The sequence below is a fragment of the Scyliorhinus torazame genome, chromosome 4 (assembly GCF_047496885.1).
Source record: "Scyliorhinus torazame isolate Kashiwa2021f chromosome 4, sScyTor2.1, whole genome shotgun sequence".
NCBI classification, from domain to species: Eukaryota; Metazoa; Chordata; class Chondrichthyes; order Carcharhiniformes; family Scyliorhinidae; genus Scyliorhinus; species Scyliorhinus torazame.
In genome coordinates, this window is record NC_092710.1 from 150,930,845 (window position 1) to 150,947,201 (window position 16,357).

The 16,357-nt window shown below is 46.8% G+C and overlaps 1 protein-coding gene across 2 annotated transcripts in view; it reads left to right on the forward strand.

The window, feature by feature from the left end:
* Positions 1–854: 854 nt before the first annotated feature.
* taf1b (TATA box binding protein (Tbp)-associated factor, RNA polymerase I, B) overlaps positions 855–16,357 on the forward strand; it is a 150,967-nt gene continuing 135,464 nt past the window's right edge. For both annotated transcript variants that reach the window (XM_072498762.1, XM_072498763.1), the window contains exons 1-2: positions 855–946; positions 5,369–5,467. In XM_072498762.1, the coding sequence (XP_072354863.1) occupies positions 929–946; positions 5,369–5,467 (117 nt within the window). In that variant the 5' untranslated portion in view covers positions 855–928. The remainder of the gene's footprint in view (positions 947–5,368; positions 5,468–16,357) is intronic.

The following is a 16,357-nucleotide window of genomic DNA, read 5'->3' on the forward strand; positions in this document are numbered from 1 at the left end:
GGACTTTAGTGTTCCAAGAAGGTGGGTGATCACACTTCCTCAGGGGCAATGAGGGATGGTTAAAAATTTCTGGTCTGGCTAGCAACACTCACAATGCATGAAATAATAAAAATCATGACTGCCTGAGAATGGCAAAAGAATGCAATTTCTTTATTTATAAAAAGGACGCAATGGGGAAGCAGAGGAGAAAGAAATTACAACATTCAATACAGTCACTCAGTTTAAAAATATTTTACCTCGATTAGGTTCCTTGGGGCGAATTTTTCAACATTCTTTGTAAATGCTATTTGCACATGGTCAGTTGATGCTCCCCCAATTAATATTTGGTGGAGCAGAATTTATATTATTAATCAATGTCACCGGAGTTGTATGTTCACTGTAGCCTCGACCAAATATTGAGTAAATGCTGCAGAATTCTATTAGTTTTTAAGTGCTTCTTTATAATTTGATTGTGATGTGGTTACAATTCTTCCAAGTCCATTTTGAAGTTTCCTTACGCGAATGCATTTTCATTTAATACGTTTGTGTATTGTTTTCACTGTTCACATTTAGTTTCAATTCCTCTACTCAAGAGAATCTAAATCCTTCTGCGGCTAGGAACATTTGTCCTTAAAATTCACCATGTTTGCAGAAAACATATTAAAATTATTGTCTGATAACTAGAAGCTGCAGCAACCGAGTAACACACTCATCACAAATTATACCCTCCGTGTTGATTTAAAGCGGTTTTAAATAGATTGAAACAAATGATATTTTCACCGGTAAAGGAGAGCAAATGAGCAGGATTTCTGTGCCACTTTGGAACATTTTACATTAAAAAGCTGAGGAAATACAACGCGTAGACCCGGCGATGTTTGAGCAGCGGACCGGAAGTGTTCGCGGGGAAAGTGCTCCGGCCTGAGATGTGCAGGGTCGAGCCGGACTGGAGATGGATGAGGAGGACACGGTGAGCGGCGCGCGCGACCTCTGACCGTATCAGTGGCGGTTGGCCCAACTCCGCCTTCCGCGTGTGCAGGCGGTGTGTGTAATTTCATATCACCCCCCCCCCCCCCCCACACACACACACACAATGACGTGAGCTGTGTGCACCCCCCCCCACACACACAATGACGTGAGCTGTGTGCACCCCCCCCCCCACACACACACACACACACAATGACGTGAGCTGTGTGCACCCCCCCCCCCCCCCCCCCTTCACGGAATCACAGTGTACAGAAGAGGCCCTTCAGCCCATCCAGTCTGCACCCAGGCATGAGAAACACCTGCCTAACTAATCCCATTTGCCAGCTCTTGGCCCATAGCCTTGAACGTTGTGACCTGCCAGGTACTGTGCATCCAGGTACTTTTTAAATGATGAGTGGCAACCCACCTCTATCACCCTCCCAGGCAGTGCATTCCAGACCCGTCGCCACGCTCCGGGTGGGTGTAAAAGTTTTTTTTCCCCTCAAATCCCCCCTCGCCTTCCTTGAACGTGTCCCTTCGTGACTGACTCTTCAACTAAGGGGAATGGCTGTTCCTTATCCACCCTGTGCACACCCCTTGTAATCTTGTACACCTCTATCAGGTCACCCCTTGGACCGCGGCGTTCCACACCTCCCCTCTTCTGTGACTTGCAGCAGTGTGTTTCTCACCTCACCACCCCCCCCCCCCCCCCCACCGCTGTGACTTGGGTGGTGATTCCCCCCCCCCCCCCCCCCCGCTGTGCCCCCCGGTGTGACATGGGAGAGATGTGTTGTCCCCCCCGCCATGACTTGGAGCAGTGTGTCGTCGTCCCTGTGACTTGGAGCGGTGATTCCGTGTCCCCCCCCGGTGTGACATGGGAGCGGTGTGTCGTCGTCCCTGCCGTGACTTGGAGCGGTGTGTCGTTCCCCTTCCCCCCCGTGACTTGGAGCGGTGTCCCCCTCCCCCTCCGCTGTGACTTGGAGCGGTGTTCCCCCCCCCCCCCCCCCCTGCTGTGACTTGGAGCAGTGTCTCTCTTTCTCCTCCCCCCCCCCCCCCCCCCCCCCCCCCCCGCCGTGACGTGGAGCACTGTCCCCCCCGTCCCCCCCAAATGCTGTGGGGCGGTATTCTCCACCCCCCATTTCCCCAATGTTATTGAGTGGTGTGTTACCACCCCCCCCCCCCCCCCTCCGATGTAGAGCAGTGTGTTCCACCCCCACTCCCTCAATGTCTTGAAGCAGTGTATTCCCTACCCGCCCCAATGACTTGGGCCACAGGACACGGAACAGTCAACTCCCTTGGCCGCAGGGCACGGAGCAGTCAGCTCACCCGGCCGCAGGGCACGGAGCAGTCCGCTCCCCCGGCTGCAGGGCACGGAGCAGTCCGCTCACCCGGCCGCAGGGCACAGAGCAGTCATCTCCCCTGGCTGCAGCGCACGGAGCAGTCCGCTCACCCGGCCGCAGGGCACAGAGCAGTCCGCTCGCCTGGCTGCAGGGCAGAGGGCAGTCAGCTTCCCCCGCTGTAGGGCACGGAGCAGTCAGCTCCCCGGCCGCAGGGCACGGAGCAGTCAGCTCCCCGGCAGCAGGGCACGAAACATAGAACATTACAGCGCAGTACAGGCCCTTCGGCCCTCGATGTTGCGCCGACCTGTGAAACCACTCTAAAGCCCATCTACACTATTCCCTTATCGTCCATATGTCTATCCAATGACCATTTGAATGCCCTTCGTGTTGGCTAGTCCACTACATTTGCAGGCACGGCATTCCACGCCCTTACTACTCTCTGAGTAAAGAACCTACCTCTGACATCTGTCCTATATCTATCTCCCCTCAATTTAAAGCTATGTCCCCTCGTGCTAGACATCACCATCTGAGGAAAAAGGCTCTCACTGTCCACCCGATCCAATCCTCTGATCATCTTGTATGCCTCAATTAAGTCACCTCTTAACCTTCTTCTCTCTAACGAAAACAGCCTCAAGTCCCTCAGCCTTTCCTCATAAGATCTTCCCTCCATACCAGGCAACATTCTGGTAAATCGCCTCTGCACCCTTTCCAATGCTTCCACATCCTTCCTATAATGAGGCGACCAGAATTGCACGCGATACTCCAAATGCGGCCGCACCAGAGTTTTGTACAGCTGCAACATGACCTCATGGCTCCAAAACTCAATCCCTCTACCAATAAAAGCTAACACACCGTACGCCTTCTTAACAACCCTCTCAAACTGGGTGGCAACTTTCAGGGATCTATGTACATGGACTCGGAGATCTCTCTGCTCATCCACACTGCCAAGAATCTTTCCTGTTATTCCTTCCAAAATGAATCACCTCACACTTTTCTGCATTAAACTCCATTTGCCACCTCTCAGCCCAGCGCTGCAGCTTATCTATGTCCCTCTGTAACTTGTAACATCCTTCCGCACTGTCCACAACTCCACTGACTTTAGTGTCATCTGCAAATTTACTCACCCATCCTTCTACGCCCTCCAGGTCATTTATAAAAATGACAAACAGCAGTGGCCCCAAAACAGATCCTTGTGGTACACCACTAGTAACTGGACTCCAGTCTGAACATTTCCCATCAATCACCACCCTTTGCCTTCTTCCAGCTAGCCAATTTCTGATCCAAACTGCTAAATCACCCTGAATTCCATGCCTCCGTATTTTTTGCAGTAGCCTACCGTGGGAACCTTATCAAACGCTTTACTGAAATCCATGTACACCACATCAACTGCTTTACCCTCATCCACCTGTTTGGTCACCTTCTCAAAGAACTCAATAAGGTTTGTGATGCACTACCTACCCTTCACAAAACCGTGTTGACTATCTCTAATCAAATTATTCCTTTCCAGATGATTATACATCCTATCTCTTATAGAAGTAAGGCTCACTGGTCTATAGTTACCGGGTTGTCTCTACTCCCCTTCTTCAACAAGGGGACAACACTTGCTATCCTCCAGTCTTCTGGCACTATTCCTGTAGACAAAGATGACTTAAAGATCAAAGCCAAAGACTCAGCAATCTCCTCCCTAGCTTCCCAGAGAATCCTAGGATAAATCCCATCCGGCCCAGGGGACTTATCTATTTTCACACTTTCCAGAATTGCTGACACCTCCTCCTTATGAACCTCAAGCCCTTCTAGTCTAGTAGCCTGAATCTCAGTATTCTCCGCGACAACATTATCTTTTTCCTGTGTGGATGCTGCTGAAAAATATTCATTGAGCACCTCTCCTGTCTCCTTGGACTCCACGCACAACTTCCCACTACTGCCCTTGACTGGCCCTACTCTTACCCAAGTCATTCTTTTATTCCTGACATATCTATAGAAAGCTTTAGGGGTAGCCTTGATCCTACCTGCCAAAGACTTCTCATTACCCCTCCTGGCTCTTCTTAGCTCTCTCTTTAGGTCCTTCCTCTTGAGCGCCCTAACTAAACCTTCATGTCTCATCTTTACATAAGCCTCCTTCTTCCTCTTGACAAGTATTTCGACTGCTTTAGTAAACCACGGTCCCTCGCTTGACCACTCCTCCCTGCCTGACAGGTACATACTTATCAAGGAAGCAGTCGGCACCCACGGCTGCAGGGCAGTCAGCTCCCCCGGCTGCAGGGCACAGGGCAGTCAGCTCCCCCGGCCGCAGGGCACGGAGCAGTTCAGTTCCCCCGGCTGCAGGGCACGGAGCAGTCAGCTCCCCCGGCTGCAGGGCACGGAGCAGTTCAGTTCCCCCGGCTGCAGGGCACGGAGCAGTCAGCTCCCCCGGCTGCAGGGCACGGAGCAGTCAGCTCCCCCGGCTGCAGGGCACGGAGCAGTTGGCTCACCCGGCTGCAGGGCACGGAGCAGTCAGCTCACCCGGCTGCAGGGCACGGAGCAGTCCGCTGCCCCGGCTGCAGGGCACGGAGCAGTCCGCTCACCCGGCTGCAGGGCACGGAGCAGACAGCTCCCCCGGCCGCAGGGCACTGAGCAGTCAGCTCACCCGGCTGCAGGGCACGGAGCACCGGCTGCAGGGCACGGTGCAGTCAGCTCCCCCGGCTGCAGGGCACGGAGCAGTCAGCTCCCCCGGCTGCAGGGCACGGAGCAGTCAGCTCCCCCGGCTGCAGGGCACGGAGCAGTCGGCTCCCCCGGCTGCAGGGCACGGAGCAGTCAGCTCCCCTGGCTGCAGGTCACGGAGCAGTCAGCTCACCCGGCTGCAGGTCACGGAGCAGTCAGCTCCCCCGGCTGCAGGGCACTGAGCAGTCAGCACCCCCGGCTGCAGGGCACGGAGCAGTCAGCTCCCCCGGCTGCAGGGCACGGAGCAGTCAGCTCCCCCGGCTGCAGGGCACGGAGCAGTCGGCTCCCCTGGCTGCAGGGCACGGAGCAGTCGGCTCACCCGGCCGCGGGACACTATTATTCCTGTCGGAAAGGATTTGCTGAGACATACGTTTTATCTTTTTCAGAGAGATTTCCAACAAGCATGCAACCAATGTTCTGTGATTAATTGGGGCATCTCAGATGAAGGCAAGTTCTTTTGCAAGTCCTGCCACAATGTTATTGAGGTGAGTGCTATTTTGACAAGTTTGATTGTTCAGGCATTTGTGTTGTTTCGTCCTCATTGGGGAACAGATCAGGGTGGTGCAAACAATAACCTAATTGCAGTGTATTTGTATTTAAGATTATTTCGCAAACTGCACCAGTAAAAGCTCGGATCAAAGAAAATCACATGGTTTTAAAAAGGTCATCTGGCTGAAACTGGAGTGAGTTAGTTTGAACCTATATTAGTAAAATACATCTGAACAAAATAGAAGAACTCTTCAAACCAAAGGTGTTGAATAGGAATGGTAATTGTGGACATATTCATAAGAAAAATAAATATGTATTAAATAATTTTTTCATAATGCAGGTATAGATCAATGAAAGTTGGAAGAAGAAGGTAGACAAACTGAATAAAGCTTTAGTTAAATGGAGAGAGCCCTAGGAACAGGAATTTTAAGGAGGCAGTGGTATTGTCACTGAACTAGTAATCTGGAGACCCTGGGTAATGCTCTGGGGATCTGGGTTCAAATGGCAAAATTTGAATTCAATAAAAATCTGGAATTAAAAGTTTAATAACAACCGTGAAATCATTGCTGATTGTTGTAAAAACCCATCTGGTTCATTAACCTTTAGGGAAGGGAATCTGCCAACTTTACCCGGTCTGGCCTACACGTGACTCCAGAACCACAGCAATGTGGTTGACTCTGAAATGTCCTCTGAAATGGCCTAGAAAGTCACTCAATTAAGGGTAATTAAGCATGGGCAATAAATGCTGGCCTAGCCAGTGACACCCGCATTTCACGAATGAATATAAATAAAATTACCCTAAACAATTACAAGTGCTATTCGGCAAGTAAATTGGACCCTGATGGTGCAGAGCATAATATTTCAATACTAAAGTTCTTCCTGGGTTATCTACAATATCTATCCATGATTTAGAATTCTTGACGTTTCAATTAATGTGCCTACTTCCTATTTATTTTGCAATTTGTTAATGTTGTTGTGACTTTTGGCCATGCAATTAACAGTAATACAGCTTCTGCTGCTTTCAGTAGTTAACATTTTTATCCTGCATCGTTCCTGGCACTGTAAGTCAGTGTTAGTTAAAATTAAATTGGGGACACTGGTTTAAGCTTGTAAAAGGTAATTTGGGATTCTATCAGGAAGTTCTTCACACAGACTTTGATCAACATCTGGAATGGACTTTCAGCAGGAGTGGTGGAAACAAAATCCCTGGATGCATTTAAGAACTTGGGATGAACCTCAAGGCCTTAGAGAGGATGCAGAGTTATTTATTAGAATGGTACCAGCGACGTGGAACATTTAACCTGAGAGACCAGGAAAGCTGGGGTGGTTGTTCTTCAAGCTGAGAGGCCAAGCGAATATTTAGTTGAGATGTTGAATGGTGACTAAATAAGGCAAAACTGTTTCCAGTGACAGAGCAGTCTGCAACTTGAGGTCATTGATTTAAAGTAATTCAGCAATCCGTTATGAAATGCCTTGCCTGAAAGGTGTGGTGAAAGCAGATTCAATAGCAACTTTCATTCTCTCTTGCCATGATACATTTGTAAAAATTGGTGAAGTTCTGCAGGAAATCACTGTGCTAGCATTTGAGCCAAGGCAACTATCAAATCGTCATCTATTAGTCCGGGACGAAATACTGGATAGCTGCTCTGGGGTATGTTGCCTGTATTGTACTCTTAACAATGCAACCAGCATGGACTTTGAAGGAGAAGACCCTGAGAAATCTCCATTGAGTCATTTACACATACAGTAAATAATTGCACACAGCATGGCTTCTGAAATGTCTAAATAAACAAAATTCCACATGAAATACATCAGACTAAATGAAAAGCCAGAAGAATCCAGGGTGAAACAGCAGAAATTGCTTTAAAAACATAGGCGAGAGAGTACTCACGATAAATTCAATACCAAACTGGAAAATTAAATGGAGTCTTCTAGGATCAGTATAGCAACTTCATTTGTTTCTAATACACAACATAGCTGGCCAGACTAACTATAAACTGGTCAAAATCTAAATACTGTGGATGCTGGAAATCTGAAATAAAAACACAAAATAACACGCATAAAAACACACAAAATAATAAAAACAAAAACGGCTGGAAGAGAGGAATCCTGCTGAGTATTTCCAGCAGTTTCTGTTTTTATTATTGTAAACTGGCCAAATTAAAAGATAACAAAAATAGGGAGAGCTGCGGCGATATAGAATTTCCCAAAAACATTTCAGTTATACAACTGGACAGATGCAGAACAAATTAAATTTGACTCTTAAAAATAACAATTATTTCACAGATTGAAAATCTAGGGCATAATGAATCAAATTAAATTAGGACAGGGGACCTGAAAAGGAACTTGGCAGTAATAGCAATCGTGTCACTTTCAATTTCCAGATCATGTGTTGAATCAATTCTTTTTAAAAAGCTAATGTAATATTGAAGTATGTAATCAGCTCATTTGAATACAACTTTACATTGGTCACCCTAAAGTCTTAGAATGGATTGGCCATCCGTCACGTAGAATACTGTGGTCAATTCTGGACCTGATGCCACCAAAACATAGTTGCATTAGAAAGGATACAGAAGGTCTCGGAGCTAAAGTTTCTGTAGCCAAACATAACGGATCACACATTTGGCCTTTGGACAACAGTGTTGCCACAGTTCGGCATTGCTGCATGGGCAAGAGAAGGGAGAATAATCTCCCATTTGAGAATTTAATAATAATCTTTATTGTCACAAGTAGGCTTATATTAACATTGCAATGAAGTTACTGTGAAAAGCCCCTATTCGCCACATCCGGCACCTGTTCGGGTACACAGAGGGAGAATTCAGAATGTCCAAATTACCTAACAGCACGACTTTCGGGACTTGTGGGAGGAAACCGGAGCACCTGGTGGAAACCCACGCAGACACGGGGAGAACGTGCAGACTCCACACAGACAGTAATCCGAGCCGGGAATCGAACCTGGGACTCTGGAGCTGTGAAGCAACAGTGCTACCTACTGTGCTACCGTGCTGCCGTTTTAAGGGGGTATGTTCTCCATTAACCACCACTTGGTCTTGAGGCATTCACATGAATAATAACCACTTGGGTGAGGTACTAGATGACTTCCATTCTTGCAGAAGTAATCCAGTGCCTTTCATGACCACCGGGTATCTCAAAGTCTTTTAGAAACTAGGAGCATAAGGAGGCTATTTGGCCCTTCGAGCCTGCTCTGCCGTTCAATATGAACATGGCTGATCCCCTATTTCAATGCCATATTTCTGCTTTCTCCCCATACACTTGACGTCATTAAAATCTCAAAATCTCTTTCTTGAATACTGTTATAACTCGCCCCAGGCCACGGGTCTGTATCATCGGGTTCCCCATGGCCTCACCCGATGAGGGGATGGGGCTACACCCTAACCAGGAGTACCCTGGGACATAAATATCCCGATCCGAGTGTGGGCCGGGTGCGGGAGACCCTTCGGCGAGTAGAGAGTGTACTAAGTAAGTGTATTAAATCCTTTTGTTTCTTATCCGTCATCACTTCCTTGTGGTTACTCGCCTGGATCTTACATATACACTCAGTGATTTGGCCTCCACAGCCTTCTCTGGTAGAGAATTTCACAGGCTCCACTACCTTTGAGCGAAGAAATGTTTCTTCATATCAGTCTTAAATGACCTACCCAGTATCCTGAGACTGGGTCTCCTGGTTTAGATGCCCTAACCAGTTAAAGATCCTCCCTGCATCTAGTCTGCCCAGCCCTGTTAGAATTTTATACGTTTCAATCAGATGATCTCCTTTTAATTTCCAATGAATACAGGCCCAGTCGAACCAATCTCTCCTCATCGGACAGTCCCGCCAACCTCTGTATAAGCCCAGTGAATCTCCGCTGCACACTCTCTATGGTAATTATATCCTTAAATAGGGAAACCAAAACTGCACGCAATTCTCCAGGTGTGGTCTCACCAAACGACACAAACATCACTACTTCTGAACTCCAATCGTCTTGCAATGAAGGACAACATACAATTTGCCTTCCTAATTGCTCGTTGCACCTCCCTCTCCACCTTCATTGACTGGTGTACAAGAGCACCTAGATCCTTTTGGCCATCCACACTTCCCAAATATCGTGATCAGCTAGGGCCCTGTGGTACCCCTACGAGTCATTCAGAAAAAGACCCATTTATTCCCACTCTCTGTTTCCTGGCTGTAAACCAATTCTTGATCCATTCCAATACATTACCCCCTCTCCCATGTGCTTTAATTTTGTCCATTAACTTCTTATGAAGGACCTTAACAAATGCCTTCTGAAAGGCCAAATACACCACATCCACTGGTTCTCCCTTATCTATTCTACTAGTTACATACTCAAAACAAACTCCAGTAGATTTGTTGCCTGTTATGTTATCATATCTTTTATAGATTCTAGCATCTTCCCATTACTGTTGTCAGGTTAACTGGTCTGTAATTCTCACTTTTTTCTCTCCATCCTTTTTTAAATAGTGGGGTTACATTTGCCACCCTCCAAATTGTAGGAACTAGTCGAGAGTCTTAGATTTTGGAAGATGATCAATATTTCCAGGGTCACTTCCTTTAATGCTCTAGGATGTAGATTATCAGACCCTGGTGATTTGTCAACCTTTAACCCCATTAATTTCTCCAGTACCATTTTCTTACAAATACTAATTTCCTTCAATTCCCCCCTTGATTCCCTAGCATTTATGGGAGGTTATTTCCCTCTTTTGTGAAGACCGAACCAAAGTATGTGTTCAATTCTTCTGTCCCCATTATAATTTCCCCTGGTTTCTGACTGTAAGGACCTACATTTGTCTTTACTAATCTTTTCCTCTTCACATATTTATAGAAGCTTTTACAGTCAGTTTCTATGTTCCCTGCAATTCTGCTCTCCTACTCTATTTTCACCCTCTTGATCAAGTTTTTGGTCCTCTTTTGCTGAATTCTAAAAGGTTCCCAATCCTCAGGCTGACTGGATTTTCTGGCAATTTTACATGCCTCTTTAGATTTAATATTATCCCTAATTCCTTCTGTAAGCCATGGTTGAGCCAGCTTTCCCTCTTTTTATTTTAGTGCCGGACAGGAATGAATAATTGTTCTAATTTCTGTACACATTCTTTAAATATGAACCATTGCCTAGCCACCATCAGCCCCTTTAGTAAGGTTCCCCAATCCTGCCAATTCTCATTTCATACCCTCATAGTTCCCTTTAATAAGATTCAGGACCTAATTTTGGATTTGACTACTTCACCCTTCATCTTTAATGAAGAATTCTAACATATTATGGTCTCTCTTCCTTAAGGGAGATAGGATTGTTTATTAATCCTTTCTTATTACCAATATCCAGTTCAGAATAGCCTGTTCTCTGGTTGGTTCCTCAACGTATTGGTCTAAAAAAAACATCACGTACATACTTGTGGAACCCTTCCTGGTACCTGGGACTTCGATGTTGTGGCCATTTCGGAGACATGGATAGAGCAGGGACAGGAATGGATGTCGCAGGTTCCGGGGTTTAGGTGTTTTAGTAAGCTCCGAGAAGGAGGCAAAAGAGGGGGAGGTGTGGCGCTGCTAGTCAAGAGCAGTATTACGGTGGCGGAGAGGATGCTAGATGGGGACTCTTCTTCCAAGGTAGTATGGGCTGAGGTTAGAAACAGGAAAGGAGAGGTCACCCTGTTGGGAGTTTTCTATAGGCCCCCAAATAGTTCTAGGGATGTAGAGGAAAGGATGGCGAAGATGATTCTGGATAAGAGCGAAAGTAACAGGGTAATTATTATGGGAGACTTTAACTTTCCAAATATTGACTGGAAAAGATATAGTTCGAGTACATTAGATGGGTCGTTTTTTGTACAATGTGTGCAGGAGGGTTTCCTGACACAATATGTTGACAGGCCAACAAGAGGCGAGGCCACTTTGGATTTGGTTTTGGGTAATGAACCAGGCCAGGTGTTGGATTTGGAGGTAGGAGAGCACTTTGGGGACAGTAACCACAATTCGGTGACGTTTACGTTGGTGATGGAAAGGGATAAGTATACACCGCAGGGCAAGAGTTATAGCTGGGCAATTATGATGCCATTAGACATGACTTTGGGGGGATAGGTTGGAGAAGTAGGCTGCAAGTGTTGGGCACACTGGATAAGTGGAGCTTGTTCAAGGAACAGCTACTGCGTGTTCTTGATAAGTACGTACCGGTCAGACAGGGAGGAAGGCGTCGAGCGAGGGAACCGTGGTTTACCAAAGAAGTGGAATCTCTTGTTAAGAGGAAGAAGGAGGCCTATGTAAAGATGCGGTGTGAAGTTTCAGTTGGGGCGATTGATAGTTACAAGGTAGCGAGGAAGGATCTAAAGAGAGAGCTAAGACGAGCAAGGAGGGGACATGAGAAGTATTTGGCAGGTAGGATCAAGGAAAACCCAAAAGCTTTCTATAGGTATGTCAGGAATAAAAGAATGACTAGGGTAAGAGTAGGGCCAGTCAAGGACAGGGATGGGAAGTTGTGTGTGGAGTCTGAAGAGATAGGCGAGATACTAAATGAATATTTTTCGTCAGTATTCACTCAGGAAAAAGATAATGTTGTGGAGGAGAATGCTGAGACCCAGGCTATTAGAATAGATGGCATTGAGGTACGTAGGGAAGAGGTGTTGGCAATTCTGGACAGGCTGAAAATAGATAAGTCCCTGGGGCCTGATGGGATTTATCCTAGGATTCTCTGGGAAGCTAGGGAAAAGATTGCTGGGCCTTTGGCTTTGATTTTTATGTCATCATTGGCTACAGGAATAGTGCCAGAGGACGAGAGGATAGCAAATGTGGTCCCTTTGTTCAAAAAGGGGAGTAGAGACAACCCCGGCAACTATGGACCGGTGAGCCTCACGTCTGTTGTGGGTAAAGTCTTGGAGGGGATTATAAGAGACTAGATTTATAATCATCTAGATAGGAATAATATGATCAGGGATAGTCAGCATGGCTTTGTGAAGGGTAGGTCATGCCTCACAAACCTTATCGAGTTCTTTGAGAAGGTGACTGAACAGGTAGACGAGGGTAGAGCAGTTGATGTGGTGTATATGGATTTCAGCAAAGCGTTTGATAAGGTTCCCCACGGTAGGCTATTGCAGAAAATACGGAGGCTGGGGATTGAGGGTGATTTAGAGATGTGGATCAGAAATTGGCTAGCTGAAAGAAGACAGAGGGTGGTGGTTGATGGAAAATGTTCAGAATGGAGTTCAGTTACAAGTGGTGTACCACAAGGATCTGTTCTGGGGCCGTTGCTGTTTGTCATTTTTATCAACGACCTAGAGGAGGGCGCAGAAGGGTGGGTGAGTAAATTTGCAGACGACACTAAAGTCGGTGGTGTTGTCGACAGTGCGGAAGGATGTAGCAGGTTACAGAGGGACATAAATAAGTTGCAGAGCTGGGCTGAGAGGTGGCAAATGCAGTTTAATGTAGAGAAGTGTGAGGTGATTCACTTTGGAAGGAATAACGGGAATGCGGAATATTTGGCTAATGGTAAAGTTCTTGGAAGTGTGGATGAGCAGAGGGATCTAGGTGTCCATGTACATAGATCCCAGAAAGTTGCCACCCAGGTTGATAGGGTTGTGAAGAAGGCCTATGGAGTGTTGGCCTTTATTGGTAGAGGGATTGAGTTCCGGAGTCATGAGGTCATGTTGCAGCTGTACAAAACTCTGGTACGGCCGCATTTGGAGTATTGCGTACAGTTCTGGTCACCGCATTATAGGAAGGACGTGGAAGCTTTGGAGCGGGTGCAGAGGAGATTTACCAGGATGTTGACTGGTATGGAGGGAAAATCTTATGAGGAAAGGCTGATGGACTTGAGGTTGTTTTCGTTAGAGAGAAGAAGGTTAAGAGGAGACTTAATAGAGGCATACAAAATGATCAGGGGGTTAGATAGGGTGGACAGTGAGAGCCTTCTCCCGCGGATGGAAATGGCTAGCACGAGGGGACATAGCTTTAAACTGAGGGGTAATAGATATAGGACAGAGGTCAGAGGTAGGTTCTTTACGCAAAGAGTGGTGAGGCTGTGGAATGCCCTACCTGCAACAGTAGTGAACTCGCCAACATTGAGGGCATTCAAAAGTTTATTGGATAAACAAATGGATGATAATGGATAGTGTAGGTTAGATGGCTTTTGTTTCGGTGCAACATCGTGGGCTGAAGGGCCTGTACTGCGCTGTATCGTTCTATGTTCCTCCACTATATCATTGCGAGTTTGGTTTGTCCAATCGGTATGTAAATTAAAGTCACCCATGATAACAGTTGTACGCTTATTGAATGCACCTCTAATTTCTTGTTTCCTACCTTCTCTTGTATCTCCACTACTGTATCTCCACTACTGTATGCGGGCCTATTGACAACCCCCAACAAATGCCCCTTGGTGTTTCTTGTCTCTATCCATACAGATTCGTCATCATGATTTTCCGAGCCAATATCCCTCCTCGCTGCATTGATTTCCTCCTTTACTACCAATGCTACCTCACCTCCTTTCCCTTTTTGTCTGTCTTTCCTACATAACGAATAACCCTGGATGTTCGGTTCCCATCTTTGGTTACCCTGCAGCCACATCTCTGTAATTGAAACTGTATCATAAACGTTTATATCTATGCATTTATACGTGCTGTTAATTCATCTGGCTTTTTGAAAATGCACTGTGCATTAAGACACAAAGCCATTAGACTTATCTTTTTAACCTTGTTAGTCATCTTAGCTTTATTTTACATTCTGGCCCCATTTGTTTTTTGACCTTGTTTTTTTCTGCCTTCCACTTTTACAGCGAATGAAGTACTTTTGAAGTGTAGTTGCTATTATAGTGTAAGAAATGTGGCAGCCAATTTGTGCACAGCCAACTCCCACAAACAGCAATGTAATAATAATCAGATAATGTGTTTTTTTTAATTGATTGAGAGATAAATATTGGCCAGGACACCATTTTCTACATCCACCTGAGTGGGCAGATGGGTCTTGGTTCTAACGTCTCATCTGAAAGATGGCACACCTGCAGTCCTGCACTGGGTCAACGTAGACTATTCTGTTCATATTCTGGAGTGGGTCCTGAAGCCATAACTTCTGACTCTGAGGTGAGAGTATTGTCAACTGAGCCACGGCTGATGCGTAAAAGGAGCAAAAGAGGTGACACCTTTTAGGAAAGGAAAAAATAAGTTTTTAAAAAAAAATATATATTTTTTTTATTAGGTTTTTGAACATAGTATATTGACAGTTTTTTTTTTTTTTAGTAAATATTTTATTGAAAATTTTTGGTCAACCAACACAGTACATTGTGCATCCTTTACACAATATTATAACAGCACAAATAACAATGACCTATTTTATATAAACAAAAAAAAGAATAAATATTAAATAACAAAAATGAAAACTAGCCCTAATTGGCAACTGCCTTGTCACAAGTTACACCCCCCCCCCGCCCCCCCCCCCCCCCCCCCCACCCCCCCAAATCCTGGGCTGCTGCTGCTGCCTTCTTCTTCCCATTCCATCTATCTATTCGCAAGGTATTCGACGAACGGTTGCCACCGCCTGGTGAACCCTTGAGCCGACCCCCTTAGGACGAACTTAATCCGCTCTAGCTTTATAAACCCCGCCATGTCATTTATCCAGGTCTCCACCCCCGGGGGCTTGGCTTCTTTCCACATTAGCAATATCCTGCGCCGGGCTACTAGGGACGCAAAGGCCAAAACATCGGCCTCTCTCGCCTCCTGCACTCCCGGCTCTTGTGCAACCCCAAATATAGCCAACCCCCAGCTTGGTTCGACCCGGACCCCCGCTACTTTTGAAAGCACCTTTGTCACCCCCATCCAAAACCCCCGTAGTGCCGGGCATGACCAAAACATATGGGTATGATTCGCTGGGCTTCTCGAGCACCTCGCACACCTATCCTCCACCCCAAAAAATTTACTGAGCCGTGCTCCAGTCATATGCGCCCTGTGTAATACCTTAAACTGAATCAGGCTTAGCCTGGCACACGAGGACGACGAGTTTACCCTGCTTAGGGCATCTGCCCACAGCCCCTCCTCGATCTCCTCCCCCAGCTCTTCTTCCCATTTCCCTTTTAGTTCATCTACCATAGTCTCCCCTTCGTCCCTCATTTCCCTATATATATCTGACACCTTACCATCCCCCACCCATGTCTTTGAGATCACTCTGTCCTGCACCTCTTGTGTCGGGAGCTGCGGAAATTCCCTCACCTGTTGCCTCGCAAAAGCCCTCAGTTGCATATACCTGAATGCATTCCCTTGGGGCAACCCATATTTCTCGGTCAGCGCTCCCAGACTCGCGAACTTCCCATCCACAAATAGATCTTTCAGTTGCGTTATTCCTGCTCTTTGCCACATTCCATATCCCCCATCCATTCCCCCCGGGGCAAACCTATGGTTGTTTCTTATCGGGGACCCCCCCAAGGCTCCAGTCTTTCCCCTATGCCGTCTCCACTGTCCCCAAATCTTCAGTGTAGCTACCACCACCGGGCTTGTGGTGTAGTTCCTCGGTGAGAACGGCAATGGGGCTGTCACCATAGCCTGCAGGCTAGTCCCCCTACAGGACGCCCTCTCTAATCTCTTCCACGCCGCTCCCTCCACCTCTCCCATCCACTTACTCACCATTGAAATATTAGCGGCCCAATAGTACTCACTTAGGCTCGGTAGTGCCAGCCCCCCCCTATCCCTGCTACACTGTAAGAATCCCTTCCTCACTCTCGGGGTCTTCCCGGCCCAAACAAAACCCATGATGCTCTTTTCAATCCTTTTAAAAAAAGCCTTCGTGATCACCACCGGGAGGCACTGAAACACAAAGAGGAATCTCGGGAGGACCACCATCTTAACCGCCTGCACCCTCCCTGCCATTGACAGGGCTACCATATCCCATCTCTTGAAATCTT